The sequence below is a fragment of the Myiozetetes cayanensis genome, unplaced genomic scaffold (assembly GCF_022539395.1).
Source record: "Myiozetetes cayanensis isolate MyiCay16 unplaced genomic scaffold, myiCay2020 scf994, whole genome shotgun sequence".
Taxonomy (NCBI): Eukaryota; Metazoa; Chordata; class Aves; order Passeriformes; family Tyrannidae; genus Myiozetetes; species Myiozetetes cayanensis.
Genome location: NW_026088290.1, coordinates 1 through 14,936, shown reverse-complemented (window position 1 = coordinate 14,936; position 14,936 = coordinate 1). Strand labels below are relative to the sequence as shown.

The window sequence follows — 14,936 nt, the reverse complement described above, 5'->3', positions numbered from 1 at the left end:
GGGGTGACATGGGGACACTGGGGCACCAGGACATAGAGTGACATGAGGACACCAGACAGGGGGTGGACACACAGGGACACTGGGACAGCAGACACAGGGGTGACACAGGGTGACACGGGGACACCAGGACACCCAGACAGGGGGTGACAGGTGACAGTGGCACAGCAGACACAGGGTGACACGTGGGGGCATGGGGTGACACGGGGACATGGTGGCACCTAGACAAGGTGACACGGGGTGACACGTGGGGACAGGGGGGGACAGGAGGGCAGGTGACACCCAGGGACAGGCACAACCCCTCAGACCCACGCAGGACACGCATGTAACCCCACATGTGACCCCACAGGTGACCCTACAGGTGACCCCACACGTGACCCCACCCGTGACGACACCGAGGTCCTCCCCACGCACGCGTGTGACGTTGTCTCGACTGTCCCCCCTGTGCTCCCACCCCGGCCAGGCCACACATGTGTCCCACACGTGTCCCACGCGTGTCCCAGGTATGACCCAGGCATGTCCCACACGTGTCCCACACGTGTCCCAGGTGTGTCCCCCCTCCTGGCCCAGCAGACCCCAGGAAGGGGGGGTGGGGGAGGGGCAGCGGGTGGGGAGGGGTGGGTGAGTCACGGGTTGCGGGGGTGGGGGAGGGGCGGGCGAGTGACCCGTGACGGGGACACGCGTGGGAGGGGGGAGGGGCGAGAGCCGCGACGGAGCCGCGGGGAGGGGACGGGGGAAGGGGGTGGGCGTGGCCACAAGGGGGCGCCAAGCGTGCGAGAACACACGTGTGACGTGTGCGGGACACGTGTGACAGGGCTGTACACGCGTGGAACAGCGTGTGACGTGTGTGGGACACGTGTGACGGGGTTGTACACGCGTGGAACAGCGTGTGCTCGGCTGGGACACGTGTGTGACACTGCCCTGTCCATGTAACATGTGTGTGACACTGCTATGTCCATGTAACACGTGTGTGACACTGTCCTGGATGTGAAACATGTGTGACACTGTCCTGGGCATGGGACACGTGTGTGACACTGCCCTGCTCGTGTGACACGTGTGTGACACTGTCCTGGGCATGGGACACGTGTGTGACACTGCTATATCCATGTAACACGTGTGTGACACTGTCCTGGGCATGAGACACGTGTGTGACACTGCTATATCCATGTAACACGTGTGTGACACCGTCCTGGACATGGAACACGTGTGTGACACTGTCCTGGGTGTGGAACACGTGTGCAACACTGTCCTGCTCATGTAACACGTGTGTGACACTGCTATGTTCATGGAACATGTGTGTGACACTGTCCTGGGCATGGAACACGTGTATGATGCTACCATGCCCATGGAACACGTGTGTGACACTGTCCCTGTCCACATGACACATGTGTGACAGTGCCCTGTCTATATGACAGGTGTGTGACACTGTCCTGGGCATGGAACACATATGTGGCACCGTCCTGTGCATGTGACATGCGTGTGACACTGTCCTGGGCATGGAACACGTGTGTCACACTGCCCTACTCATGTAACACGTGTGTGACACTATCCTGTCTGTTCAACACGTGTGTGACACTGTCCTGCTCATGTAACACGTGTGTGGCGCTGTCCTGGCCATGGGACAGGATGTCACGTGTGTGACATCATCCTACTCATGTGACACATGTGTGACGCTGCCATGCCCATGGAACACGTGTGTGACACTGTCCTGCTCATGTGACACGTGTGTGACACTGCCCTGGGCATAGAACACGTGTGTGACACTGTCCTATCCACGTAACACGTGTGTGACACTGTCCTGGGCATGGAACACATGTGACACTGCCCTGTTCATGTAACACATGTGTGACACTGCCCTGGGCATGGAACACATGTGACACTGCCCTGTTCATGTAACATGTGTGTAACACTGTCCCTGTCCACATGACACATGTGTGACACTGCCCTGTCCATGGAACACGTGTGTGACACTGCCCTGCTCACGTGACACGCGTGTGACGCTGCCATGCCCATGTAACACGTGTGTGACACTGTCCTACCTATGTGACAGGTGTGTGACACTGCCCTGCTCACGTGACACGTCGTCACGTGCACGCGTGACCTGTGGCACACGACACACGTGTGGTGCTCCCACACGTGTAACACGCGTGTGCACCAGTGTGAGCAACACCCGCGCACCTCGTAACGTCTGCTGTGACACACGTGTGCAGCCTGACCCGTGCAGACACACTGTCACACGTGTGTGCACTGTGACACGCTGGTTACACGCGTGTGATCTGTGACACGCGACCCCACGCGTGTCCCCCTCACACACACACAACACGCGTGTCCCCTCCCCCCCAGCACAGGCGTGCGCGCACGGACACGCCAATGACACGCGACAGGGCGGGAGGGGGAGGGGCCGTGGGGGGAGGGGCACTCACGTGTCAGAAGGTCCCGGCTCCGGTGGGGGAGGGGCTACGCACCAGCCATGGCCTGGGACTGGGGGGAGGGGCAGACGGTTACTGGGAGCACTGGGAGCACCGGGAACGCCCTCCCAGTGCCATACTGGGACCACTTTGAGCCTGGGGTGCTGCTCCCAGTATGACCAGTACCGGTGCTCCCACCTCCCAGTATCCCCAGTACCTGCCACCTCCATTCCCAGTCCTCCCACTGCCCATCACTCACATTCCCAGTGCCCCCAGTATGACCAGTACCTTCTCTCTCCAGCTCCCAGTACACCCAACCCCCGTCCATCCCAGTCCTCCCACTTCTGCACTCTGGTTCCTGTTCCCCAGTATACCCAGTAGCTCCCAGTAAGACCCTTCCCCATCGTTCCAAGGCCCCAGGACTCCCAGTATACCCAGTATCTCACATCTGGTTCCAGTAACACCATCACCCACCATACCCAGCTCCCAGTGCTCCCAGTATACCCAGTAACCACCGTTGCCAGCTCCCAGTAACACCAGTAACCACTGTTGCCAGCTCCCAGTAACACCAGTAGCCACCGTTACCAGTTCCCAGCAACACCGATAAGCAACATTCCCAGCTCCCAGTATCACCAGTAGCCACCATTGCCAGCTCCCAGTGACACCAGTAACCACCATTGCCAGTTCCCAGTAACACCAGTAACCACCATTGCCAGTTGCCAGCAAGACCTGGTACTCCCAGTGCTCCCAGTACAGACTTCACACGGTGCTCCCAGCACACACAGTCCCTCTGGGCCAACTCCCAGTGCTCCCAGTACAGCCCTGACCCAGCTCCCAGTGCTCCCAGTACAGGGGTTACTTGGCTCCCAGTGCTCTCAGTGTTCCCAGTGCAGCCTTCACCCTTGCCCCCTACCACCCAGTGCTCCCAGTCCGGCCTTTCCCTGCCCTCCCAGTGCTCCCAGTGCAGCCCTTACCCAGTTCCCAGTGCTCCCAGTGCAGCTCTCACCCCGTGTCCCCGCCCCCAGTGCTCCCAGTGCTGCCTTCGCTGCCCTCCCAGTGCTCCCAGTGCTCCCACACCCACCTTATCAGGGCCGCGCCCAGCCCAGCCCCGGGCGCCCTGGGGGGGTGAGGAGGGGGGGGGGCAGGTCTGGCTTGGGGGTCCAGGTGGGGTTTGGGGGGTCCCAGGTCTGGTTTGGGGGGTCCCAGGTGGGGTTTGGGGGGTCCCAGATGTGTTTTGGGGAGCCCCAGCTCTGTTTTGGGGGGTCCCAGGTCTGGTTGGGGGTCCCAGGTGTGGTTTGGGGGTCCCAGGTAGGTTTGGGGGTCCCAGCTCTGTTTTGGGGGCCCCAGGTGTGGTTTGGGAGGTCTCCAGTCTGGTTTGGGGGTCCCAAGTCTGGTTTGGGGGTCCCAGGTGGGGTTTGGGGGTCCCAGGTCTGGTTTGGGGGTCCCAGGTGTGTTTGGGGGTCCTAGGTCTGGTTTGAGGGTCCCAGCTGTGTTTTGGGGGATCTCACGTGTGTTTGGGGGGGTCTCACATGTGTTTGGGGGTCCCAGCTGAGTTTGGGGGGTCCCAGGTCTGGTTTGGGGGGTCCCAGGTCTGGTTTGGGGGGTCCCAGGTGTGGTTTGGGGGGTCCCAGCTCTGTTTTGGGGGGTCCCAGGTCTGGTTTGGGGGGATCCCAGGTCTGGTTTGGGGGTCCCAGGTGTGTTTGGGGGGGTCTCACATGTGTTTGGGGGTCCCAGCTGAGTTTGGGGGTCCCAGCTGAGTTTGGGGAGTCCCAGCTGTGTTTTGGGGGGCCCAGGTGTGGTTTGGAGGGTCTCATGTGTGTTTGGGGGTCCCAGGTCTGGTTTGGGGGTCCCAGCTGAGTTTTGGAAGGCCCAGGTGGGGTTTGGGGGGTCCCAGGTCTGGTTTGGGGGGTCCCAGGTCTGGTTTGGGGGGTCTCATGTGTGTTTAGGGGTCCCAGCTGAGTTTGGGGGGTCCCAGGTGTGCTTTGGGGGGTCCCAGGTCTGTTTGGGGGGTTCCAGCTGTGTTTGGGGGGTAAAGAGGGGGCTGCACCCCAAAGGCAGGTGTGGGGTCTGATCCCCCCCCTTCTGATTCCCCCCAATCACAACCCCCCCAACACCACCCAAATCCCTCCCAGACCCCCTTTTGACACCCCAAAAAAGCCCCCAGGCCCCCCAAACACCCCAAACCCCCTGAGCCCCCCTGACACCCCTAAACACCCCCAAATCCCTCCCAGACCCCCTTCTGACACCCCAAAAAGCCTCCCCAGGCCCCCAAACACCCAAAGCCCCCTGACAGCCCCAAATCCCCCCAAGCCTCTCCAGACCCCCCACCCTTCCCAACACAACCCAAATCCCTCCCAGACCCCTTTTGACACCCCAAAAAGCCCCCACCCCCCAGACACCCCAAACCCCCAAGACCCCCTGACACCCCCCCAACACAACCCAAATCCCTCCCAGACCCCTTTTGACACCCCAAAACCGCCCTCAACCCCCCCAGACACCCTAAACTCCCCAAGACACTCCTAAACCCCCAAATCACCCCCAAACCCCTCCAGACCCCACTTGACACCCCAAAACCACCCCAGGCCTTCCCCTGACACCCCAACCCCCCAAAACAGCCCCCCCAGCCCCTCCCCCAAAATCTGTGCTGGCCCTTAAGACCCAAATGTGCTGGGTGCCCCCCTTAATTTGGGGGTGAAAAGCAGGGATTTGGGGCATCAAGGACTCAATGGGGGGGGCCCAAAATACAGGGCAGCCCCCCCAAATGTGCCCCCACCCCCTCGAAGGGTGTAAAACCTGCCCTCCCCTCCCCCAAAGTGGGGAGGGGACTCTGTGTGCCCCCATCCCCAGAACCTCAGCCCTGACCCCCTTAAATCACCTCCGGGGGTGGGGGTCAGAACCCCCATTTACCTCAGCCCAGAGCCCCCCCCCATTTATCTCACCCCAAATGACCCCTCCAGTTCACCCTGGGGGGGGTCAGGACCCCCCCCCATTTATTTCAGGGGAGTCAGGACACCCCTCCCCATTTACCTTCAACCAGAACCCCCTAAAAACACCTCGGGGTGAGGGGGAGGAGGAGACCCCATTTACCTCAGCCCCCTCCCAAAACCTGGACCCCCCACAATTCACCTCAGATTTGACCCCCGAGCCCAGACACCCAAATTTTACCTCAGGACCCACCACACCCCCCCAATTCCCTCAGCCCTGACCCCCCAAATCACCCCAAGAGGGTCAGACCCCCATTTACCTCTAGCTGTGACCCCCCAACCCCAGGACCCCCAAGTTCCCCTCAGGCCTGACCCCCATTTTACCTCACAGCAACCCCTCCCCAAATTCTCCTCAGCATTGACCCTCCCATTTTACCCCCCAACAGAGCTGGGACACTTCAATTTCACCTCAGACCTGACCCCCAAAATTCCACTCAGTCCTGACCCCCATTTTACCTCACATTAACCCCCCCAAATTCTCCTCAGCATTGACCCCCCATTTTAACCCCCAACAGAGCTGGGACCCCCCAATTTCACCTCAGATCTGACCTCCCAAAATTCCACTCAGTCGTGACCCCCATTTTACTTCACACCAAACTCCCCAATTCCCCTCAGTCTTGACCCCCCATTTCACCTCATTTAACCCCCCCATTTTACCTGTTCCCCCCTCAGGCACCTCAGACCCCCCCAATTTCCCCTCAGCCCTGACCCCACATTTCACCTCAATTTCCCCCTCACAAATCTCAGGACCCCCAATTCACCTCAGGCCAGATCCCTCCCAATTCACCCTGACAGGGCCAGACACCTCCCAATTCACCTCAGCCCTGACCCCCATTTCACCTCAATTTTCCTCATAATCTCAGATCCCCCAATTCACCTCAGATCTGCACCCCCAATCACCTCAGCCCTGACCCCCCATTTCACCTCAATTTTCCCTCATAAATCTCAGACCCCCAATTCCCTCAGACCAGACCCCAATTTCACCTCAGATCTGACACCCCCCACAATTCCCCTCAGTCCTGACCCCCTGCCAAATTCACCCCAACAGTGCCAGATCCCCCTAAATTTCCCTCAGACCAGACCCCCCATTTCACCTCAGATCTGACACCCCAACAGTGTCAGATCCCCCTAAATTCCCCTCAGACCAGACCCCCCATTTCACCTCAACTTCACCCTCATGCACCCCAGACCCCCCAGTTCCCCTCAGCCCTGACCCCCCATTTCACCTCACAACAATCCCTCCTCAAATTCCCCTCAGCACTGACCCCCCATCAATTCACCCCAACAGAGCTGGGACCCCCTCATTCCCTCTCAGATCTGACACCCCTCCTCCCCAATTCCCCTCAGGTTTGACTCCCTGACCCCCCAATTCACCTCAGATCAGACTCCCCATTTTACCTCAGTTTCCCCTCACACATCTCAGACCCCCCAGTTCACCTCAGATCTGACCCCCAACTCACCTCAGATCAAACCCCCATTTCACCCTCAGTTTCCCCTCACTCACCCCAGACCCCCTCAATTCATCTCAGACCAGACCCCCAATTCACCCTCAGATCAAACCCCCATTTTACCTCAGTTTCCCTCACACCTCACCCCCCCAATTCCTCAGACCAGACCCCCATTTTACCTCAGTTTCCCTCACTCACCCCAGATCCCCCAAATTCCTCAGACCAGACCCCTCATTTTACCTCAGTTTCCCTCACGCACCTCTAGACCCCCTCAATTCATCTCAAATCTGACTCCCCCAATTCCCTCAGCCCTGACCCCCCATTTCACCTCAGTTTCCCCTCACGCACCCCAGACCCCCAATTCACCTCAGATCTGACCCCCCAATTCCACCTCAGATCAAACCCCCATTTTACCTCAGTTTCCTCACACATCTCAGACCCCCAGTTCACCTCAGATCTGACCCCCAATTCACCTCAGATCAAACCCCCATTTCACCTCAGTTTCCCTCACTGCACCTCAGACCCCCTCAATTCATCTCAGACCAGACCCCCATTTTACCTCAGTTTCCCTCACACATCTCAGACCCCCAATTCCCCTCAGATCAGACCCCCCATTTTACCTCAGTTTCCCCTCACGCACCTCACCCTCCCAATTCACCTCAGATCTGACCCCCAATTCACTCAGATCAGACCCCCATTTTACCTCAGTTTCCCTCACTCATCCCAGATCCCCCAAATTCCCTCAGACCAGACCCCCCATTTCACCTCAGTTTCCCCTCACGCACCCCAGATCCCCTCAATTCATCTCAGACCAGACCCCCAATTCCCCTCAGATCAAACCCCCATTTCACCTCAGTTTCCCCCTCACGCACCTCAGACCCCCAAATCACCTCAGATCTGACCCCCCAAATTCACCTCAGATCAAACCCCCATTTCACCTCAGTTTCCCTCACGCACCTCAGACCCCCTCAATTCACCTCAGATCTGACCCCCAATTCACCTCAGATCAAGCCCCCATTTTACCTCAGTTTCCCTCACGCACCTCAGACCCCCTCACCTCAGATCTACCCCCAATTCACTCAGATCAGACCCCCATTTTACCTCAGTTTCCCCTCACGCACCTCAGACCCCCACTCCCTCAGCCCCGACCCCCGCCCCCTCACCTCAGTTTCCCCTCACGCCTCCAGACCCCCAAACCCCCTCAGCCCCACCCCCCACCCCAGCACCCCCGCCCCGCACTCCCTCACCTGACACTCCCCGACCCTCCCCAATCCCTCACACCCTCTCCTCGCTCCCTCCCTCCTCCTCCTCCCGCCCCCCCAAAGGCCGCGGCCCGGCTGCTCCGGCCGCGCTGCCCCTGCCGCTCCCCGCGCTGCCCCCGCCGCTCCTCGCGCGGTACCTGCGGCGCTGGCGGTGCCCGGGGCGTGCGGGGTCGCCGGGGGTGTCGGGGGTGCCGGTGCGGGGGTCCTGGGGTCCTGGGGTCCTGGCCCGGCCCCGGCGCTGCGGCGGCTCCGGCGGCTCCGGCCTCGCTCAAACAAAGGACCGAGCGCCGCGCGCCCCGCCTGCCCCGGACACGCCCCCGGACACGCCCCCCACCCGCCGGGACACGCCCACCGAGGCAACGACACGCCCCTCCGGCCCGCCCACGGGAGGGGGAGGCCACGCCCACGGAGGGGAGGCCACGCCCACGGGGGCGGGGTTTATCCTTGGCCACCCCCGTGAAGTGGGGACAAGTTGGACACGCCCACATGGAGGGGAGGACACGCCCACTCAGGGACAGGCCACGCCCACCGCGGCGGAGGAGAAGGGACTGGGGGGACTGGGGGGGACTGGGAGGGGATGAGAAGGATTGGGGGGACTGGGAAAGAATGGGGGCGACTGGGGAGGACTGGGGATGACAGAGGTGGGATGGGCTGGGATAGACTGGGATGGAAGGGAAGGGGACTGGGACAGGAGTGTGGGGCACTGGGCTGGACAGGGTGGGATGGGAGGGGACTGGGGCAGCACTGGGATGGACTGGGACAGGACTGGGATGGGTTGGGGTGGACTGGGATGGGATGGGAGAGCACTGGAAGACACTGGGACCAGTATAAATTTGGACTGGGAAGCACTGGGACCAGTATAGAATCCCACTGGGTCCAGGGTAGATCGGGACCAGTTTGACCCGTCACTGGGACCAGTTTGATCCGTCACTGGGACCAGTTTAACCACTCACCGGCCCCCAGCAGGGGGCGCCCCGGCCCCGCGGGTGGGGCGTGGCCACCCCCTCTCCGCAGCCAATGGCAGGAGCCCCCGTCCCAGCACCGGCCAATGGGAGCGCGGCAGCTCCGCCAGGCCCCGCCCCCTCCTCCCCGCGCGGGGCCGCACGTGCGCCCGCAGGGCCCGCCCCGCCCCCTTCTTCCGGGGGGCGTGGCATTGACGGGGAGGCCCCGCCCCCCGGGAGGCCCCGTCCGGGTGGGGGAGGGGCGCGACGGGGGCTATTTTTAACCCGTGTCCTCGCGTGTCTCGGGAGGGGAGGGTTTGACACACGCGTGCAAGGGGAGGGGAGGGGGCGTGGTCTGGCGCTTGCACGAGGCCGGGGGAGGGGCGTTGCACGGGGGTTTTAATCAGGGGAGGGGCTTTGACAACAACCCTCCCTTCCCCTCGTGTTCCGGGCCTTGCACGAGGCCTTTGGAGGAGGGGGATGGGGGTCACTGGGGTCACTCTGGGGATCATTGGGGGTCTGCGGGGGTCTCCAGGGTCCCTGGGGTCACCCAGGGGTCACTGGGGTGTCCGGGGTCACTGGGGACCTCCTGGGGTCTCGGGGGATGGGGGGTGGGGTGTCACTTTGGGTCCCCTCGCACGAGGGGGCGCCCCAGGTTTTGCCCGACTGGTCACGTGACCCTCGCACGAGGACACCCTCCCAAAATTCTGCCCCCTCCCCAAATCCCCCCCTAAATCTTGGCCCGAGGTCACGTGACCCCCCCTGCACGCGCGACGCCCCCCACGTGACCCCCCCAGCAACAACCGCCGAGCCACGCTCTGATTGGCCGCCGTCCCCGTGACGTCACGGCAGGGCGTGCCCCGCCCGTTGCCATGGAAACGGTGGGGGGGGCGTTGGGGCCTCAAAAAGGGGGGATTTGGACCCAAAAAAGGTGGGAGGGGGTTACAAAAATGGGAGGGGTTTGGTCCCAAAAAATGAAGGTTTTGAGCTGGGAAATGGAATTTTGGGGCCTGGAAAAGAGGATTTTGGGCCCGAAAAATGAGGGTTTGGGCCACGGAAAAGAGGATTTGGGCCCTGAAAATGAAGGGTTTGGGGCTAAAAATGAAGGGTTTGAGGCTAAAAATGAAGGGTTTGGGGCTAAAAATGAAGGGTGTGGTCCAAATGCGAGATTTTGGGGCTTATAAATGAGGCTTTGGGCTGTAAAATTAAGATTTCAGGCCTAAAAATGAGGGTTTGGGTGCTGAAATGAGGAGTTTGGGCATAGGATTAAGAATTTTGCCCCCACAAAGAGGATTTGGGTTCCCAAAAGGAGGAGTTTGGTCCTTGTAACGGGGATTGACCTTAAAAACGAGGTTTTCTACCCCTAAAAATGGGGGAATGGTCCTTACAATGAGGATTTGGACCCTAAAAAGAAGATTTGGGCCCTAAAAATGAGGTGATTTGTCCTAAAAATAGGGGGTCGACCCTAAAAATGTGTCTTTGGACATTAAAAGAAAGGGAGATCGGGCCCTAAAAATTCAACTTAAAAGAGAGGGTTTAGACCCCACAGAGGGGCTTTTGGCCCTAAAAACCAGGTTTAAGGGACTAAAAATTTGGGGCTCAAATGAGGGGGGCGTAGGGGGGGTGGCAGGTGTGGGACAGGTGGGGCAGGTGATGAGTGTCTCAGGTGTGCCAGGGGTGCCAGATGTGCCAGGTGTGACAGGTGATGAGTGTCACAGGTGTGCCAGGGGTGACAGGTGATGAGTGTCACAGGTGTGCCAGGTGTGCCAGGTGTGCCAGTGTGCCAGCTGTGATGAGTGTCACAGGTGTGCCAGGGGTGACAGGTGATGAGTGTCACAGGTGTGCCAGGTGTGCCAGATGTGACAGTGTGCCAGCTGTGATGAGTGTCACAGGTGTGCCAGGGGTGCCAGGTGTGACAGTGTGCCAGCTGTGATGAGTGCCACAGGTGTGCCAGGTGTGCCAGATGTGACAGTGTGCCAGATGTGATGAGTGTCACAGGTGTGCCAGGTGTGACAGGTGATGAGTGTCACAGGTGTGCCAGGTGTGCCAGATGTGACAGTGTGCCAGCTGTGATGAGTGCCACAGGTGTGCCAGGTGTTCCAGATGTGCCAGTGTGCCAGGTGTGCCAGGTGTGATGGCTGTGCCAGGTGTGACAGGTGATGAGTGTCACAGGTGTGCCAGATGTGATGGGTGTGCCAGGTGTGATGAGTGTCACAGGTGTGCCAGGTGTGCCAGGTGTGATAGTGGGACAGGTGTGCCAGGTGATGAGTGTCACAGGTGTGCCAGATGTGCCAGTGTGATGAGTGTCACACCTGTGCCAGGTGTGTCCCCGCCAATCCAAGCTGCCCCCACACCACGGGTGACGCTGTCACACCTCAGGTGGTGACCCCGTGTGACCCCTCCCCCCAAAGCCCCTCCCCTCCCCCATCGGTTCCCATGGGCCGCCAGGGGGCGCCTCCTGCTTCGTCTGCATGGCCACGCCCCCAAGGTCTCCATGGCCACGCCCCAATGTATCAATGGCCACGCCCCCAGGTTTCCATGGCAACACCCCCAGGTTTCCATGGTAACACCCCCATGGCCACGCCCCCACATGCTCTCCATGGCCACGCCCCCAGGTTTCCATGGCAACACCCCATATGGCCACGCCCCCAGTGTTCCATGGTAACTCCCCATGGCAACACCCCCAGTGTCTCCATGGCAACACCCCCCCCCTTTGTCCCGCCCAGGCCACCAGGGGGTGCCAAATATCCCCCTCCCAAAGCCCCGCCCACTCGTTTGATTGACAGGAAGGGGCGGAGCCAAATGCACAAGAACTGTCTAATCAGCGCTCAGGCCCCGCCCACACATAAGAAGCCCCGCCCTTCCGTCGATGTGACGTCACTTCCTGCCCATCCAGGCGGCGGCGGCCATCTTGCTGTGAGGAGAAAGCCACGCCCCCTCTGTCCTGGTGGGCGTGGCTTGATGAGGTCCCCGCCCCCAATGAGTGGGTGGGGCTTTCTGGTGGCCAATGGGAGGGCAGAGGGGGCCCCAAGCCCCGCCCACAGCCCCAGGGGTGACGCCTCAAAGCCTCGGAAGCTCCGCCTCCCCGGGTGAAACCACGCCCACAGCACAGGCCACGCCCTCAGTGCCAGGCCACGCCCTCAGTGCCAGGCCACGCCCCCAGTGCAGCAGCTACCTTGGTACAGGCCACGCCCTCCGGCACAGGCCACGCCCATCGACAGAGGCCACATCCTCGGCTAGACCACGCCCCTTTTCAGGCCACGCCCACCACTATCCGGGGTTTCCCCCATTCCCTCCCGGGGGCTCCGGGGCATCATTTTGGGGGGGGGGGAAAAGTCCCTTTTTTGGGGTGTCCCCCCCTTCCACTTCGCCTCGAGGGGGCGGAGCCTCCAAAGGGGGTGTGTCCCTCCAATTTTTTGGGGGGGTCCCGCCCCTTTTCCCCTCTCATACCTTGTAGTAGGCGGGGGAGGGGCGGCGGGGAGGGGCAGGTCCTGCAGGGGTGGGCGGGGCCGGGGCCGTGGGGCGGGGCCGGGCCCCTCCCCTCGGGGGTTTTTGGGTCTCCGGGCGTCGCCGCCGCCACCACAGGGCCCCCTGCCCCACTCAGCGCCAGCAGCGCCGCCTCTCCTCTGCGCCCCCAGCACCGCCCCCCGCGTGGGGAAGGGCCCGGCCCCGGCGGGCCTCGTCTGATTGGCTGAGCCTGGGGAGGGGGAGGGGTCGCGGGGGCCTCAGGTCGGGGAGGCCTCTCTGCTCCCTCCTCCCACCCTTCCTTACTCTGTCCCATCCTGGTCCGGGAGAGGCTCCGCCCAGGGCCTGGGGGTGGGGAGGGGTGAGCGGGGTGGGGGCAGGGTCAGGGTGGGGGAGGGGCGGGGTGGGGGAGGGGCACTCACGCTGCCCCACGCGCAGGGTGACCCTCATGGCCCGGGTCAAGCAGGCCCCGCCCTGCCGGTTCTCCAGCCCCTCGGGGGTCCCGTCCGACGTCGCTGCGGGGGGAGGGGAGGGCAGGGCGTGACGTCAGCGATGATGTCATCACCGTCACACATCCACCCAGTGACGTCACACCCCCTGGTGATGTCATCACCCACCCCTGTGATGTCACACCCTGATGACAACCCCCAGTGACGTCATCGCTTGCCCCGGTGACGTCACAGCCCTCCTGTCACATGACAGGGCGATGACATCACAGGGACTTTGATGACATCATCACAGAGCTGTCACCTCCCTGTGATGCAACCCTGATGATGTCACTGCCCTCTGGCACCTCCCTCATGACATCACTGCTGCTTTTGATGATGTCACGGGGGTGGTGACGTCACACGGGACGCCCTGATGACATCACTGGGGCCTCCTGGATACCCCAACAACCCTCATGCTTCTGTCACCCCGAGGACCTCCTCAGCACTCCTCTGGTGACGTCACCACCCTCCCCAGTGACATCATCACTCCCCTGATGACGTCATTTGTCTGGATGACATCACAGGGCCCTCCCGATGCCCCCAAAACAGTCACAACATTCCCCCTCCAAAATAACCCCCCATCATCCCCTCCCCACACCCTCACCCCGACAACCCCCTCGGCCTCTCCCCGACGATGTCACCCCCCTTGTGATGACATCACCCCTCTCCCAATGACATCACCCCCTTCTGATGACATCACCCCCCCGATGACATCACCCCTGCCCAATGACATCACCCCCTTCTGATGACATCACCACCCTTCCAATGACATCACCCCCTCCAATGACATCACCCTCTGATGACATCACCCCTTCTGATGACATCACCCCTTCAATGACATCACCCCTTTCTGATGACATCACCCCCTTCTGATGACATCACCCCTTCTGATGACATCACCTCCTTCCGATGACATCACCCCTGATGACATCACCCCTTCAATGACATCACCCCTTTCTGATGACATCACCCCTTCTGATGACATCACCCCTTCCAATGACATCACCCCTTCCAACGACATCACCCCCTGATGACATCACCCCCTTCTGATGACATCACCCCCCTGATGACATCACCCCTCCAACGACATCACCCCTCCCCTCGATGACATCATCACCTCCAAGCACCGCTGACATCACAGGGGTCTCCCCCACAACACTCCCACCCCCCTCCCACCCCCTCCACCCCCTCGGGCTGTGTCCATCCCCTCCTCCCCTCGGCCCCTCCCCCCGATGACGTCACGGCTCACTGATGATGTAATAGTCGTGCAGGCGGCGGAACTCGTGGCCCCAGAGGTTGGGGCTGAACTCCTGGAACTTGATGGTGAAGCGGACGTCGCGCTGGGGGCGGTCGCAGGTGAGCAGCAGGGTGGGGGCGGGGGGCACCTGGCAGCGCCGGGCCTGGGCCCCCCCCACCAGGTACAGCTTGTAGTACTCGTACCCTGCCCCCCCCGGGCACACCAGGTCCAGCCGGTCCCCGATCTGCGGGTACAGCACGTACCCCCCGCTGCCTGGAACCTGGGGGGGACATTGAGGGGACAGAATGTACCCCCCGGCTGCTTGGAACCTGGGGGGGACAGAGGAGTGACATTTGGGGTACAGCACGTACCCCCCGTCTGCCTGGAACCTGGGGGGGGACAGAGGGGTGACATTGGGGTGATAGGATGTACCCACCATCTGCCTGGAACCTGGGGGGCACAATGGGGTACCATGGTGGGTATAAAATGTACCCCCCGCTGCCTGGAACCTGGGGGGACAGGAGTGACATTGGGGTGACAGGATGTACCCACCCGCTGCCTGGAACCTGGGGGGGACACAGGAGGGACATTTGGGGTACAGCACGTACCCCCCGGCTGCTTGGAACCTGGGGGGACAGAGGAGTGATAGAAATGTACCCCCCATCTGCCTGGAACCTGGGGGGACAGAGGAGTGACAGAATGTACC

General features: G+C 61.4%; 1 protein-coding gene across 1 annotated transcript; it reads right to left on the bottom strand.

Moving 5' to 3' along the window:
* Positions 1-12,811: 12,811 nt before the first annotated feature.
* LOC126653237 (ephrin-B3-like) lies at positions 12,812-14,708 on the bottom strand (the record flags this gene model as incomplete). The annotated part of the gene is made up of 2 exons (XM_050340768.1): positions 14,243-14,708; positions 12,812-13,020 (listed from the first exon to the last, which is right to left on the bottom strand). Coding segments are annotated over exons 1-2 (636 nt in total), but the record flags the coding sequence as incomplete, so codon positions are not given.
* Positions 14,709-14,936: the final 228 nt, after the last annotated feature.